The sequence below is a fragment of the Melospiza georgiana genome, chromosome 20 (assembly GCF_028018845.1).
Source record: "Melospiza georgiana isolate bMelGeo1 chromosome 20, bMelGeo1.pri, whole genome shotgun sequence".
NCBI classification, from domain to species: domain Eukaryota; kingdom Metazoa; phylum Chordata; class Aves; order Passeriformes; family Passerellidae; genus Melospiza; species Melospiza georgiana.
Window position 1 is genome coordinate 8,835,933 of NC_080449.1, and position 16,291 is coordinate 8,852,223.

Below are 16,291 nucleotides of genomic sequence, written 5' to 3' on the forward strand. Positions count from 1 at the left end.
GAGGGGGAAGGGGAAGAGCAGCCACGAGTAGGGCTTGAATCTCTTCTCTGGCGGAGAGACGGGCCCAAGGGAGCCCGAGAGCCTTGAGCGAGCGGCGCTGCTCGGTGAACGAGTGTCTGCTTCAGGCCAAAGGGAAGAGGCAGAACAGCAAAATGTCTCGCTGAGTGCGTCCTGGTGTCTCACCCAGAGCCAGCAGGGCTGGTTCTGCTGACTCACGCTCTCCCAAAGCCCCACCAGGCAAAGCCTGTCCTAACGCCCCGGCCAGGGTGACCTTGTGCTCGGACAGCCTCGGATCCGGCAGGAAGGGGAAGGAAGCGGAGCAGCAATCAATCCCCCAAACCACGTTCGGGGAGGAGATGGAGGGTGTGACATTCGGCTGAGCCAGAATTAGCAGCAGATCTGTGGAGGGACCCCATTTCCACCCTATTAATAATTCATCCCAGCTCTGCCTTTACCTGCTCATAAACAGCAAACAGCTTGTTAGCGAGGACGGTTTTCTCCCCTTTTGCTGTCTCTGCCTTAATAAGAGCCCCTTGCAGATGGCTGGGGGAGGGAGGGGGCAGGGGAAGGACACATGGGTGAGCAAAACACCCCACCAGCCCTCCCTGAGCTTCAGATCCCATCCCATCCCATCCCATCCAATCCCTTCCCCTGCTGAGGTGAAGCTGCAAAATAACCCCTCACCAATGCCCAGGTGCCTTCCCAGAACCTTCCAACCCACATGGGCCACCTCAAAACGCCCCTTTGGAGGGGCACTGGGGAGAGGAGAGTGAAGCCTGGAGGATGTGCTTTGCTGGAGCATTCCCAGGTGGTTCTTGGGCTGCAGCTGCTCAGGCAGCCCATGGGAAAACTGCCTCGTCAACCTTATGAGACAGCTCCTGTCTTAGCCAAAATAGAAAGCTTGACCAAAGAGGTATTTTAAAAACAACGAGAAAAGCAGAAAACCTAACATCTTGAAGAAAGACTCCCCAGAGTCCCCACAGTCCAATGCTGTGGCCCCACTAGGGACCTCTCGCTGCACACTGACAGGCATCCCAAAGCTGTTCCTGAGATGTTCTCCAGGTTCAAGTCACAGCTGTGCACTGGGGAGAGCCCACAGCCCATTTGGGGGACAGGGGAATCAGTGCTAAAAGAGTGGACCTGGCCAGGCAGATCCCATTTCCCTCAGAGGAGGGCACAGACCTTCACTTGAGCTCACAGAGAAGGGGATTCGTGGGGTTCTTTGGCATAAAAAGGGCCTTGTGTTTCTCCTGCTCCCTCTCCATGCTTCCAGCCCTCTCTGCAGTGAGTTATGCCACTTGCCAGCTGTTGGAAATAATCTCTGTAAATTAATTACGGTTGTTTCACCCCTCTGATCCCTCCCAGCCCATGAATAGAGTGAAAATTAATTGTCAGAGAGTATTTCCAGCTCTCATAGAGTCCCACCCTGGCCACTGGCAGGTTACGGTTTATGCCCTAAAGCATGAGATTTAATTACTCACAAATGTTATTTTTGATCATAAAATCACCTTGTCTTGTCATAAATCCAGATAGAGCACTTGAACCCTCAGATCAGGAGCAGCAAGAGTGAAAACACCCTGAGATGTCATTAGGATGAGCCTGTGTTTTCTCCTGGGTAAATGCAATTCTGTTTGGGAAGCAGCATCACGTCCTGGAGTGATTATTGGAAGAAAAGCCAAGGAAGTCTCCCAAAACACACATCACTCAGGGTGGCCCTTGTCAGAAATTTGTGTTGCAGAAAATAGGTTGAGCTCTGTGTCACTGGGGAGGTTAAGGGTGGTTGGCACTGGAGCGGGCTCAGGCACCTTCCCTGCTCAGGGGGTGATTTCCCTGTGCTGACCCACACCAGAGCAGGGGAATGCAGATCCCTGTGGAGCCCTGGCAGCAAGGAAAGCCAGGGCAGGGCATGGAAGGGAAGTGAAGCCCCACAGCTCAATCTCAGCATGAGCTGGGGACACTCAGCCGAGTGCAAATCAGGAAAGGAAATGTTGGGAAGGTCATCTCAGCTCCACCCCACAGCCTGTGGAGCCAGTGCATCCAACGTGGTGCTGGGCAGGGGAAGGGACAGGGGAAAATAAACCTTTGGGATGAATGTGTTCCAGAACATCTACAGGAGAGGCAGGGATGGAGTGGGCTGGTTGTGGTCCCCTCTGCAGCTTGGGGACCCCCATGTCCCATGGCCACCAGCCCTGCCTGTGACAGACAGGGGACAGGAGGCTGCAGGACACCTGCAGTGACACTGCTCCACAGCGAGGACATTAGCAGGGCAGGAGGGATCAGGTGCACACGGAGATTTTGCTGATCCCTTTGTTTTTTGCAGGATTTGGAGGAAATTTGATACCAGTTTCAGGACTCAGTTGCAGCACGAGGAAACGCGGGGACTTTGTGAACCTCATCTGCTGCCCTTTGAGCAGAAATTCAAAGGCAGAGTTGTGGGTGTCCTGAGGGAAGCAGAAGGGCCTTGGGTGTCCTGAGGGAAGCAGAGGGACCTTGGGTGTCCCAAAGGAAGCAGAAGGGCCTTGGGTGTCCTGAGGGAAGCAGAAGGGCCTTGGGTGTCCCAAAGGAAGCAGAAGGGCCTTGGGTGTCCCAAAGGAAGCAGAAGGGCCTTGGGGGTTCCAAGTTAAGCAGAATGGCCTTGGGTGTCCTGAGGGAAGCAGAAGGGCCTTGGGTGTCCCAAGAGAAGCAGAAAGGCCTTGGGTGTCCCAATGGAAGCAGAAGAACCTTGGGTGTCCCACGTTAAGCAGAAGGGCCTTGGGTGTCCTGAGGGAAGCAGAAAGGCCTTGGGTGTCCCCAGAGAAGGAGAAGGACCTTGGGTGTCCCAAAGGAAGCAGAAGGGCCTTGGGGGTTCCAAGTTAAGCAGAAGGGCCTTGGGTGTCCTGAGGGAAGCAGAAAGGCCTTGGGTGTCCTGAGGGCAAGAGAAGGGCCTTGGGTGTCCCAATGGAAGCAGAAGAACCTTGGGTGTCCCAGGTTAAGCAGAAGGGCCTTGGGTGTCCTGAGGGAAGCAGAAGGACCTTGAGTGTCCTGAGGGAAGCAGAAGGGCCTTGGGTGTCCCAAAGGAAGCAGAAGAACCTTGGGATGCTCCTGAGAGCTCCTTAAGCATCACAGCTGGATGGGGTGGGGGCTACAGAGGGAATTGTCCCCTCCTGGGTGGAGGCGGAGGTTCACACCAAGGTTTCCTTGGTCACAAGCAGTCCCAGGAAGGAGGGAAGGAGGTTCCTGTGCTGTCACCTGCTTTTCCTGGCTCTGCAGACTCTTTGGGGTTCTATCAAACAGCCCCCAGTCCCAATTAGTGCCAGATCTTGCAGGAGAGCCTGGAGACACTCAAGGTCTGAGAGGTGTCTGGGTTTGAGAGCCAGTTCTTAGAGGGAAAAAACCACTCCAGAAGAAAATACCCAAGAGAAACCCACACAACAGCACTGATCTTTGTGCTGAAGAAACGCTTTTGCTTTTTCCGCTTTAATAAAAATCTTCCTACAATGCACCAAGGATTTCCAATCCCCCTATCCCAACTAAAAAAACACAAAGTTTTGTTTTCCAAAATTCATCCAAGTTGATGAGACCTTGTCATTACTCTTATTAGGAGACTGTAATTAAAAACAAGTAGTCCCAGAGTGCTCTAGGTTTTGGCAGAGGCCTTGGCTTAAACACAATTCCATCAAGAAGAAGAGATCCCCAAAAGCAGAGGAAGTCCAGGACTGTTCTCAAGACACCATTAAACAAATCACACCAGGTATGAGCTGTGCTTGAGCATCCTTGACTGAGCAGAACAAACTCTCACATCATCTAATCGTTTTTCCTTGCTCAAATCTTGTTGGGTTTTTTCCCCTTTATTATTATTATTATTATTATTATTATTATTATTGTTATTGTTATTGTTGTTCACTGTGCAGCTAGTGGTTGCAATTGCTTTCCAGCTTCCCTTTGGTGTGGAGATCTAAAAGCTGCAGTCTTATTTCTGTGCAGCTTTCACCATTCACAACAGATGTCTAGTTTGTTTAAAATATTCAACAGCCTAATGATTAATCAAGAAATTGCACCTACAAAAATATATCATTTTCTGCTATGAAGCTTAAAAATTGTATTATCTTTTAGGGGAAAAAAAAGGAAAAAAAGAACTTTTGCTCTCATTAAGAGCCCTAAAAACCATCTGGGCTTTGTAAACTGAGGCCTTTTTTTGTGGCTGGTTTCCCCCCTTCCCAGCAAGGTGGGAGCAGCTTCTCTGCAGCATCCTGGATTCCTGTCATCCTGCTTTGTCAGACCAATATCTTGTTTCTTAAGAAATCCTCCTCAAGGAGCAAGTCTCTGCTGTCACCTTCAGAAAATCCCTTTTGCAGCATTTCTGCCCAGAACCGACTCCAGGCACCAAGAGGAGGCAAAACCCAAGGGCTGGGTCAGGAGGGAGCAGGGCTGGGACACAATCCCAGCTGCAGGACTGGGCTCATGGGACCCTCTGAGTGCACTTGGAGCAGGGCAACCCCCAGTGTGCCCCCGGGCTGGGGATGAAGCACTGAAAGCAGCCCTACAAGGAGGATTCGGAGCCCCAGGATCTGGAGAGGGTCTACAGGAAAGATGGGGAGAGCTCTTTATTATGAATTGTAGTGTTAGGACAAGGGAGAATGGCTTTAAGCTAAAAGAGAGCAGATTCAGATTAGCTGCAGGGAAGAAAACTTTTGTAAAGAGTGGGATAAAATAGTGGCATGGTAAAACCACAAAGGTGATGGATGTCTCATCTGTGGAAACATCCAAGGTCAGGCTGGAGGGGGCTTTTAGCAGCCTGACCTAGCAGATGTCCTTGCCCATGGCAGGGGGTTGGACCAGATGACCTTTAAAGGTCCCTTCCAACCCAAACCACTCTATGATTTGGCTCACAGAGGCACAACCTCACCATGATGCCATTTTTCAGGACACTGTGTCCTCAACGAGGCTCTCACTGTTTGTCCCCTGGAGATTTGCCCTTTTGGACTGAGCTGGGGCTAAGCAAGGCTGCAAAAACCCCAAAAGGTGCCCAACCAGAAGAGCTGGAGAGGCTGAAATCTGCAATGTTTAGTTGCTGTGAGGACACTCACGACTGATTTAATAGCGTGAGACTCAAAGTGAACTGGTTTATTTTAAGCTCACTGAGACCAAGTTTGCCTGGCTAATGCATCCTGACTTTTAGATTGAAGACTTAAATATCTCAAGACTTTGGACAGATTCTTTGGAGGACACAGAGCTTGGAGGAGGAAACCAGATTCAAAAATAATACCTGGAATTGTTTCAATAGTGCTATATCTGATCTTACCAGGACCAGGGGAGCAGCCAAAATGTGGCCATCTGTTTCCGCTCCCCCCTGCCCTCCTGGCTGACTCCAAACCACCCCCCAAGCAGAAAAGGCATCAAGCATCCCACAGAGGAAGGACAACTCAATAAACCTAACCCCAAAAAGGAACACTTCATTTTAGCAGAGGAAGCTGTAGTGGTGTGACTCACTTGGTGGCTTTTGAGGCTCTCCCCCACCTTGTCACTTGCAGGTTATTTTTGTGTTTGCTCTGTTACAACCATGCACCTCTTGAGCTATTTGCCCCCTCCCCAGAGCATCAGGGTGGTTCAGGAGATCTTTGGGGGTGCTGCCTCCCAGGTTGGGACACACAGGAGCCAGCAGGGATTGTTGTGCACCTCCATTCCCTGGGATGAGCATATGGCAGTGTTTTCACTCCTCTGCTCCCTGCTACTGACCTGCCAGGACCCTCCCAGGGCCAGCCCTGTTCCTCCAGACAGGACATGGGGAGGGGGATCATGCTTGATCAGAGTCAGCTGCTCCCCTCACTGCTCCTGGGAAATCTGTCCCACCTCCCATCCCGGCCAGCCTTTTGTCTGAGTAATGTTTCCTTGGTGTGGTTTCATCACAGAGCCCTTTCTTTGTTTAATTTGGCCACTCCAAAGAAAGATTTGGGAGACAGGAGCATCATCCACAGCCCTGGAGGTGGCCACTGTGGGCACAGCTCAAGGGGCAAAATCTCGGTGAGATTCACCTCACAGCAGCTCAAGGGGCAAAATCTCAGTGAGATTCATCTCACAGCAGCTCAAGGGGCAAAATCTCAGTGAGATTCACCTCACAGCAGCTCAAGAGGCAAAATCTCAGTGAGAATCATCTCATATCAGCTCAAGAGGCAAAATCTCAGTGAGATTCATCTCACACCAGCTCAAGAGGCAAATACTCAGTGAGATTCATCTCCCACCAGCTCAAGGGCTGTGCCTGCTGCACACAAGGACAGGAAGGCTCATGGCAAGAGCTCCCTTGCCAGGACAGCTCTGAGACACAAACTCTGCTCAGACAGACAGCAGCAGGGCAGGTTTGTCAGGGAGTTTTCTGCTGCCACCCCAAGCCAGTCCTCCACCTGCTGCACCCTCCTTCACACAAGTGGCAGAAATGGACCTCTGGGATGGTCTTTTCAGGGCTGTCACATTAAGCCATCTGTATGGCCACATTGACAGGAGGACCATACTGCAACACAATATGTTGCCTCAGCACAGGAAACACACTCAGAGCCCCCAGCACTTCAGCTGAGGGGGATTTTTGTGCCTTTTCCCTCAGCCACCGCTGTAGAGCTGAGCTGAGAGGCAGCTCCATCCCCCAGCAGGAAGCTGTGTCTCATTAGCAGAGGTAAACAATCCCTCTGAACGTGACGAGTCAGGAGAGCATATTAAATATGTCAATATCTCAGGGTTTTTTAATCCCTACTCCAGAACAGCTTGCTGTGGCAGGAGAGAGCCCCCCAGCGTGGCTCAGAGCCCCAGCACAGCCCAGCTGGCATCTCCCCCTCTTTGAGGAGGTTTGTGGGGTGCCCTCGCTTCTTAACCTCACCCACCCAAGCAAGCCTGAGCACTCCATTGATTTCCCTTGTTCAGTTATCACAGCTGCAAACAAACAAACTAAATAAATAAATAAATACATAAATAAGTAAATAATCCAACCATTTGATTTTAAAACATCGACCCAAGCACCCTTTTGTGAGTAACCTCCCTGCTGCAGGGTGGGCACTCAGCAGCTCCAGTCCCAGCCCTTCTTTCCAGCTCACACAGAGGTGACAGCAGCCACACATGGCCCAAGCTGAGGCTGTGACAGGAGGAACAAACCCCAGCACAGCTTTTGCAGCTTCACTGCCACGCAGGGGTGTGTCAGGGCGAGATTGGGCTGAAAACACTTTGAGTTTTGACCTGTTTTCTCGTGTGCTGCTGTGCCTGGCAGCCTCACCAACACAACGTGTGCTGTGTTTACAGGAGTCCCCTGTGTCCCCAGGGCTGCCTCCCCTGCACAGGAGCCTGGCTCTCACCTACACATCAGCCACTCGCTGCTCTGTTTTCCCCCCGTGCTGACAGAGCAGCCTCCTGCCTTATTTACACTGTGCTGCTCACATGCTGCTGCAGGCACAGAATTGCTTGTGTCCTCAGGAGTTTCTCAGGGCTCCTGGGTGCTGTGGCCTCCAGTGACTTTGCAAACAGTTGCTTGCCTTCAGCGCACATCTCTGAGCTCTGAGGAGGCACCAAAGGCCCATTTTGCACACATGGAGTGGAGAAGCTCCAAGTAATTTCCAAGACTTTTGGTTGCCTGGCAGGAGGTGGCAAAGCCCAGATTTTCCAGAGCACTTTGTGTTACTCAGAGGTACCCACGTTCAAAGCACAGCCCCACTTTGAGAGCATCCCCTTGTACCAGCCAGATCCCCTCCTGTGCTGTGCCTGGCTGTGCCCAGGGCACCCTAAAAGCACTCACAGCACTCAGACTCCAGCAGTTCCCTGGGTCAAAGCCAGCTTGGACACAGGAGCAGCCTCATCCCACACCTGCAGCAACCAGACACACCCAGCCTGCTCAGATCCAGCCTGCAGTCACTTTTTGGAGCCTCCAGGTACCTGTATCAGCTCCTCACACCCTGGCACTGCAGGAAATCCCCAGGCCAGGCAGGAACACGCTGATCCCCCACACAGCACAGAGCACCCACAAACCAAAGCACAGCGCCCAGCTCGGCCTTACCTTGAAAGCTGCTGTGCTCAGGAGAGCCAGACCTCACCTCCAGCAGGCTCCTCACCTCCAGCCAGCAGCTCTGAGCAGCCCCAGCTGCTTTATCACCTCCTCCTCCTCCTCTGCCAGGTGCCTCTGCCTTCCTGAGCAGGGTCCCAGAGCAGCAGAGCCCGCTGTCATACCAATCCCTCTCCCTCCCCAATCCTTTGGATTTTGATTCTGAGAGGGAGGCAAAGTGACAGCAAAGAGATGCTTCATATGCAAAAACACGGATTTGCAGCGTGTTGCAGAGTTTTTTGTGGTCTGTACCCAGCAGAACACAGCCCAACACAATCCCCAAGGCAGGGGTGAGCCACGTGCTCACTCCTGGGGGCAGAGGCTGCAGGGCAGTGATGCTGGGCTTTGGCAAACATATGTGTGAGCAATAAATGCATTGGCACTGCTGCCCACCCCCAAAACTTCATCATGACCTTGACACTGTGTCCTAGTGCAGCTCAGGGTGTGGGCATGTGGAGGTTAAAGAGATCTTTTGTCCCTGCAAAACACACCAGCCTGGCTGTGTGGGCAAAATGGGATGGCTGGATGCTCTTTCTCACTGCTCAGGCCTGGAGGCAGTGGACATTGTCACCTGGGTGGCATGAGCCATCCTTCCCACCCCATTCCCTCTGGGCAGGAGCACAAATCTCTGCTCTCTCTGCTGCTGCTCAGTTCTGTCCCAGCTTGGAGCTGGAGAAATTGGGTTTCCCTCCTCTAGCTGTGCTCAGAGGCACTGGGGGGATGGTGTCAGCATCAGGAGCCATGAGAGGCAGGGTGTGCCCGGGGGATTGCAGCCATTCAGCTCCTCCAAGGCTGCAGGGATGAGCACAGCTTTCCTAGGCTTGTAAATCAGCCAAGCTTAACCCACGTTTCTCAGAGACCATCTCAGGGAAGGAGCTTTCTATGAAAATTGCCCCGTGCCAAATTGAAAAGCCCTTTCCCAAAGGGCCTTTCAGAGGAAGCAGCTCAGCCGTTCTTAGAGGTGAGGCAAAGCCACATCTTTCTGCCTTAAATTCGCTCTCAGAACCAGCATCCTCCAGAGCCCTGGCACCCTCCAGCCCAGCCCAGCAGTTAAGGCTTGACCCAAGCAGCCCAACCAGGGCCCACACTGCCCCCACACTGTGCCCAAGCTTTGCTTTCCTCTCAGGTGACCTGTTGTGCTGTGATGTCATGGTTTGCCCCAGATACCCCGGGTTTCTCCCTGAAGATTCCTTGCCCAGGTGTGTCAGTCATCCCTCCTTTCCACACCCTGAGCCCTGCTGAGTGCTGTCTGTCAGTCCTGGCATTCCAGAAGGGCATGAGTGATTGGCAGAGTTCAAAGGATGCCCTCTACCCGTGGGGGGCATTGGGCCATCCAGGTGTCCTTTGTCCCTTAAGACTTCCTCTCCCATACCTGGTTGGTGGCTCTCTACCCCTTTCCCCCCCCTCTCCCCTGGGTAAAAGGGCGAGCAAACCACATGGTTTGTGAGTTCTGTTGGAGCTGGTGCTGCATTCAGAGCCCTGTGGGCCAGAATAAAGCTCTGGATCCAAACCCTCCATCAGAATTTACTCCTTTCCTTCACCATCGCCTTAAAGCTTCTCCAGCAGAGGGAAACCCAAGGAGCAGCCCCTGTTATGGGGGGAAGCTCCATCCCAGCACCACCAGAGCTCCTGCAGGCCTGGACTTGTCCCCACAGGCCCAGCTGCAGCACCCAGCCAGCCAAAGGTGTCTGTGGGGTGAAACACCACACACCCAGCCAGCCTAAAGGGTCTGTGGGGTGAAACACCACACACCCAGCCGGCCCAAAGTGTCTGTGGGGTGAAACACCACACATCCAGGCAGCCCAAAGTGTCTGTGGGGTGAAACACCACACACCCAGCCAGCCCAAAGTGTCTGTGGGGTGAAACACCACACACCCAGCCAGCCCAAAGTGTCTGTGGGGTGAAACACCACACACCCAGCCAACCAAGGGTGTCTATGGAGTGAAACACCATACATCCAGCCGGCCAAAAGTGTCTGTGGGGTGAAACACCACAGTGCCACTATTTGGCCAAGCAGCAAGGGCCAGACAAGCTCAGGCACGTTCCATATACAATATTGGTAACTATTCCAACAATGACCATTGCTGTCATTCCAGGAGAACCCGTACCTGTGCAGCGACGAGTGCGACGCCTCCAACCCCGACCTGGCTCACCCGCCCAAGCTGATGTTCGACAGCGAGGACGAGGGCCTGGCCACCTACTGGCAGAGCGTGACCTGGCGCCGGTACCCGGAGCCCCTGCTGGCCAACATCACCCTGTCCTGGAACAAGAGCATCGAGCTCACCGACGACATCGTCATCACCTTCGAGTACGGGCGCCCCACCATCATGATGCTGGAGAAGTCTCTGGACAACGGGAGGACTTGGCACCCGTACCAGTATTATGCAGACGACTGCATGGAGGCCTTCAGCATGCCAGCAAGGAGGGTCCGGGACCTCTCCACCACCAGTGCCAACAGGGTCCTCTGCACCGAGGAGTATTCCCGCTGGGCGGGCTCCAAGAAGGAGAAGACCGTCCGCTTTGAGGTGCGGGATCGCTTCGCCATCTTCGCCGGCCCCGACCTCAAGAACATGGACAACCTGTACACGCGGCTGGAGAGCGCCAAAGGGCTCAAGGACTTCTTCACCGTCACCGACCTGCGCATGAGGCTGCTGAGGCCCGCCCTGGGGGGCACCTACGTGCAGAGGGAGAACCTGTACAAGTATTTCTACGCCGTCTCCAACATCGAAGTCACCGGCAGGTAACGGCTGCTGGGTTTCTTTGGGCGTGAATCCTTGCTGGAAAACTGAGCCATCAGCGTTTCTGCTGACCCAGAGATATCCATTTCTCCCTCTAACACCCCTTCCCCCCGGGCAGGGCAGCAGATGTGTCCTTGCAGGGAATGGCAGGGGCACCTCCAAGGCTGTGTCCTCCTGCAGCTGTCCTCCTGAAGCTCCCTGGGATGTGGCTTGGATGGACTCTCAGGGTCTGAGCTCCCTCCAATCCCCTGGCCCAGCTGTGCAAACACAGCCAGCCTTTGCCCAGATGCCTCAGGGGTGATGCTGGTGGATATGGGGTGTGGAATGAGGCTCACCCCACTAAACTCCAGCTCCCTGCCAGTACAAGCAGGGTGGGTCATGCCCAGTCAGTCCTGCACTCCCTGAGCAGCCCCAGCCCTGGCAGATGAAGTTTGGGGTAAGGGTAAACCCCCTGACACATCTGGGGCAGAGGAAGCAGGAGGGGGTTTGTTTCTCCTGGGCTTTGTTTTTCATTTCTCTATACGATGCCATATGTTACATTATGACATCAACCGAAAAAGCAAAGTAAGGTGGAAAAGTGCCGAGATGGCTGATTTCCCATCCAGCTTGTGAGAGACTTACAGGAGAGAGGGGAAAATCTCCCCATCACCCACCCCTTGCTAACAAGCATCACCACAGCGACAGAGGAGCCGTTTGTATCAGTTCCAAACGGTTTGCTTCTGAGACTTGCAAGTAGAAATGTTTGCAGGTGCCACCGAGGCTGGCTTTGAACAGGCTCCAAGGGGAAGGAAGCTGCAGGGAGGGATGGGAGAGCCCTTTCCACCCGCCAGGGCAGGCAGGAGGCAGCAGTGAGGGTCTTTGTCACGGCGTGGTGCCTGTCTGGGATGAGCAGCTGTGGCTCTCAGCTGGGCTGGGGGCATTTTGGGGTACCCACCATGGGGATTGCTCAGGGAGAGCCCTGGGGGGCTCAGGCATGTGGGCAGAGGAGTAAGAGAGCACCTCCACACGTGTCTGGTCAATTAGGGCTCGAGTTTCATACCAGTATTTGTGCAATGAGCTTTGGCTTCCAAGAACAGCACAGATAACCAAGGACTTGCTACTGCTCCCCCAGCAGCCTGGGGATGCTTGATGCTTCAAAGAGTTAAAATACCCTTGGTGTCCCCTGAACACCTTCCCCGTTTGAGCCATTTACCTTTCCTCCTATCTTGGGCAGGAATTTGTGGGCAGGAATTTGTTGGCTCAGTGCTTTGGCCTTGAGGCCGTGCTGGTGGGATTCTCTCCAAACCAGCACCTTGCTCTCAGTTGTCCTCCTCCCCTCTCCCCAGCCCCCCGTCAGCTTTTTAATACCAAATTCAATACCATTTAATAGTTCAAGACAGAAAATCCCTAAAAATTCTATGCAAAGAGACAGCTAGGAAAGGGCAGGAAAAACCCTTTCAAACACACCCAGGGCTGGAGCAGCCGCAACCCCTACAAAATTCCACATCCCCCCCGAGGGCAGCTGGGGGCGGGCACGGCCGGGCTGCGGGCGCCCCGTGCAAGCTGCAGCGCTGCTTTTCAGCCGCGTCCAAGGCGAGCCGGGCCGGGGTTTGCTGGCCGGTGCCCGGCGGGCGCTCCCGGCGCTGGCGCGGTGCCGCCCTGGCCGCCCGCCCGCGGCTGCTGCAGCGGCTCCGGCTCCGCTCCTGGCTCCGCTCCCCAAAACCCGCCCGGCCGCAGCCTCCCGCCGCACCCCGAGCTAATCCTGCGGGGCCGCCGCGAGGGGAGGGCTTTTCCTTGGCTGCGAGCTGGGAAAATGCTGAAATCTGCTTTTGTCAGCCCGAGCTCCCCAGTTCGGAGCTACAGTAAGATGCTGCTTGCGCTGCTTCGGCTTGCTGGGCTGGTTCCCAGGGGAGAGAGACACTCATCCTGGACAGAGAAGAGGTCAGTCCTGTCCTCTGCTGACTTTTCCATCCCCCATGGGCACAGGTGAGCAGCTGAGGAGCTGTGGATAAGTGGTGTATGAGATGGAGAAGCTCCCTGTGAATTAACTCTGCACCTGTGATTATTCCAGTCCCAGCAAGCAGGTTTTTGCACTGAAAAGCAATCTAATTCCAGCTGTAAGCAAAGCCAGTTACAGTGCAGGGACTAAAACCAAATTAAATCTAATGTATGGCTCAACAAGGGATGGGTTATTGAGGGGAAGAGAGGAGAAATCAATGTGAGCCTGATAGGAGCACTGTGCAGGGAAGGGGGGAGGCAGGGTGGGCAGGGATGGGGATGGACACACACTGCCTCTTCCAGCACATGGTGGAGGAACAGCAGCAAAGTGCCTAGAAAAAACTGAGGTGGTGTTAGGGATGCACCACAGGGGGCATGGAAACAAGAGGGAAGATGATTGTGAAGAAATAAAGGGTCACACAGCCAGAAAATTCCACCTGGAGAGCAGAGTGAGCAGCCCCAGGGGCTGAAGGAGCTGGCCACGGTGTGGGGCACTGTGTTCCCTCTGTGCGTGGCATTGGGATTTTGGCAGTGCCCCCAGGATGATGAGGCACTTGGCAGCTCATTTCCAGCCGGAGTTCATGGTCAAGGGAAGAGAAAACACTTTGCCCTCAGAGCAGACCAGGAGCCCAGGTGGTTTCCTGTGCTGCTGCCTCACCTAGTGGGTTCAGAGCTTTCTGTGATCCCCTCAGTCCTTGTGCTCCTGGCCCCCATCCTTCATGCCTCAGCCTCACACCAAGGAAAACCCCTCACCACCATCTCCCAGAGCTTTTGGGAAAAGCAGAAAGAGAGCAAAGGACATGGGGACAAGGGGAAAGAGTTTTTCTGCCTTTCCTTGTGCTGTAGGCCAGAGGATCTGGTGAATCCTGGGGGTCACTGCTTCATTCCTGGCATGGGGACAGTGGGCTGCTCCCCCGGGGTCTCCTCTGCATCTCCTCAGCCAGGTCCATCTCTCTGTTCATGGCTGACAGTTTATTTTTGCTCTCTTTCTTCTCGGTATCTTTTTCTTTTCTTATTTTCCCCCCTCCCTTTCTTCTCCCATCCTGTCCCTATTGATCTGCAGAGTAACTGGAGATGCAGAAGAGTCAGGACAGGAATAGACACAAGCAAGCCCTTGCTCTGTGTGCTGTGTGTGTGCCAGGCAGGCCGGGCAAGGGAAGTGGAAGGACTTTTCCCCACAGATCTCTCTATTCACGGCTCAATTTTCTCCTCGGTGCAGCAGCGAGCTCAGGCACGGGTGAATGAGCTTTCCCTGGCTGCCAGGGCTGTGGTGAGAGCCACTGCTTGTGCTTCCATGGCACTCTGGGGTCTCTCTGGAGTAATTTCCTCCCCTTCAGAACGTCAGTCAGCGCCGTGCTCAGCAGGGCACGCTCCATCACGGAGACATTAATAAGCTGTAATTGAAGTTAATGTGCCATGGCCAGGACATGTGGATCCAGTTAGGAGAAATCAGATTGAGCAGAAGTGAATCAATTTTAGGCTGGTTATTAGGATTTCTCCCCTCTGTCCTGCCCTGCCCCAGTGCGTGCACTGTCTGTCTGCCTGTCCATCCTGCTGGTGATGAGCAGTCCCTGGAGGAAGTCAGGAGGAGGAGGAGGAGCTCCATGGAACAGAGCCCCCTCTCAGGCTGTGCTCAGGCCAAAGAGGCACCAGCAAGATGAGGTTTCTAGTTTTGAAGTGGTATTTCCTTTCCTCACTTTACCAATTGTTCTTCTTAGGCTTTCCTTACACCAAAAAATTGAAGGGAAAGGCCTTTTGTGTTCCCTTGCTTCTTTCCCTGGTGTGTTCTCAGTGCAGTCTCATGCATGGATGCTCTCCAGGAGGATTTTCTCTCCACATGACTTGGAGAGTTGGTGCTGGTGGAGCAGAACAGCTTTGGCCAGGCTGTTATCCTGGTGCCACAGCCAGGATCAGGCACTCCAGACCTGCAGGACCAAGGCCACCCCCAAAAGCACCTCCTGCAATGACAGGAGCTGGAAATGGTCAGTGGTACCCACATGCAGGGGATGCACTTTTCTGCATTTGTGGTGAGTTTTGAGATGTGATTGATGCCGGCTTGCTGCTAAAGATGAATGAATTCCTGGTCACTGCCTCCCTCTCTCAATGAAGGAGCTCAGTGCACTCCCCCTGTGGCTGTGGCTCAGCTCAAACCAGGGGTGCCAGCACAAAGCACATCCTGGCTGCCCCTGAGCTGCTTTGCCCTGGCTGGGCATCCCTTCTTCTGGCTCTGTTGTGGGAGACCTTCCAGCTGATCTTGACTTCTCCAGCAAAGCTGTCTTTAAATTGGAGAAAAGGTTTGGTCTGTGGAAGGGTCTCTTGCTGAGTGTCTCAGATTTTGTGTGGTGGCTGGTGAACATCTCTCCCTGAGGAGCAGGGTGGGACCTGCCCCAAAGGAGAACAGGCAGGACCTGGGGTGAATGATCTGTGAGAGCATTTTTGGGGCATCATCCCAAATTAGCCACAGGCTCACCCAAACACCCCCCAAGAACAAGCTCAAACGCCCCTGCAGCCCTCAGCCCACACTTGGCAGCTTTGGGATGACCACAAAACCATGACAAGCACTGCCTGTGCCCGTCCCTGCTCCTTCCCCTGCAGCTCCTGGCAGACAGAACTGGGGTCCCAGGAGGCAGCAGCAGCATCCTCGTGTCAAGGACAGCCAGGTCTGTGCCAGCAGTGTTCCTGGGCCTGTCCTCTCCTCCATGCTGGGCAGCCCCAGAGCTGGATGGCTGAGCTTCCCTGGCATTCCTCCAGGCTGGAATTAGCTTGAGTTCCAGCAAAACCTTGCTCTTGGTCATATAGTTAAATTAAGTTAATGTGCAGCAACTGTTTGCTGGAGTCCTGCAAAGCTTTCGACTCCCACTGCAGCGAGGTGGGGAGGAAACTGTGAGTGGGAGGGAGAGAGGGAGAAACCCAGAGAGCTCCTCCCTCCCCCAGACACTGCTGACACTTTGTCGATAGCCAGAGACTGATGCCCAAGGTCCTATTACCTGCTCCTGGCTCTGCTTTGTGAAGGGTTTTATTCCCCCTCCGATTTTGTTGCCGAGCTGTGTCCGGCCCTGAGCGGATAATAGAATTTCATCGATAGACTGAGAAGGTGATGTATGTTAAAGCACTTAATATAAAGAGACTTCTACAGGAGCCCAAATTCAATTTGGCCAATGAACTCAATTGCAAGCATTATTGCATTCCAGGAGAAAAACCAAGAGCATTTATACACATTACTCTGCAAATATTTATGTTCACATATCCATGTGATGTCCTCTTCACCCTTCCTCCCTTCTGCTGGCCGACCCCCTAATGGGGAACTTTGGTTTTGTGTTTGCTTTTTAAGGCAGCTCTGAATATAAATAATGTTCCACCAGTCAGCAGGATCTTGACAGCTGGTGAGTGTCAACTTATTTAAAATAAATAGCCTCTCGGATGGGAACAGCCAGCCAGCGTGCTCTCCACTTTGGCATCTTTTAAATTGTCTCATCTTGGTAACCCAAACCTCAAATCATTTCGGAGGGCAGTGAGGAGGGTT

General features: G+C 53.6%; 1 protein-coding gene across 2 annotated transcripts in view; it reads left to right on the forward strand.

Moving 5' to 3' along the window:
- The window catches only part of NTNG2 (netrin G2), a 50,092-nt gene that overhangs the window by 12,169 nt on the left and 21,632 nt on the right, over nt 1-16,291 (forward strand). For both annotated transcript variants that reach the window (XM_058038355.1, XM_058038353.1), the window contains exon 3: nt 10,150-10,793. In XM_058038355.1, coding sequence (XP_057894338.1) covers nt 10,150-10,793 — 644 coding nt within the window. The remainder of the gene's footprint in view (nt 1-10,149; nt 10,794-16,291) is intronic.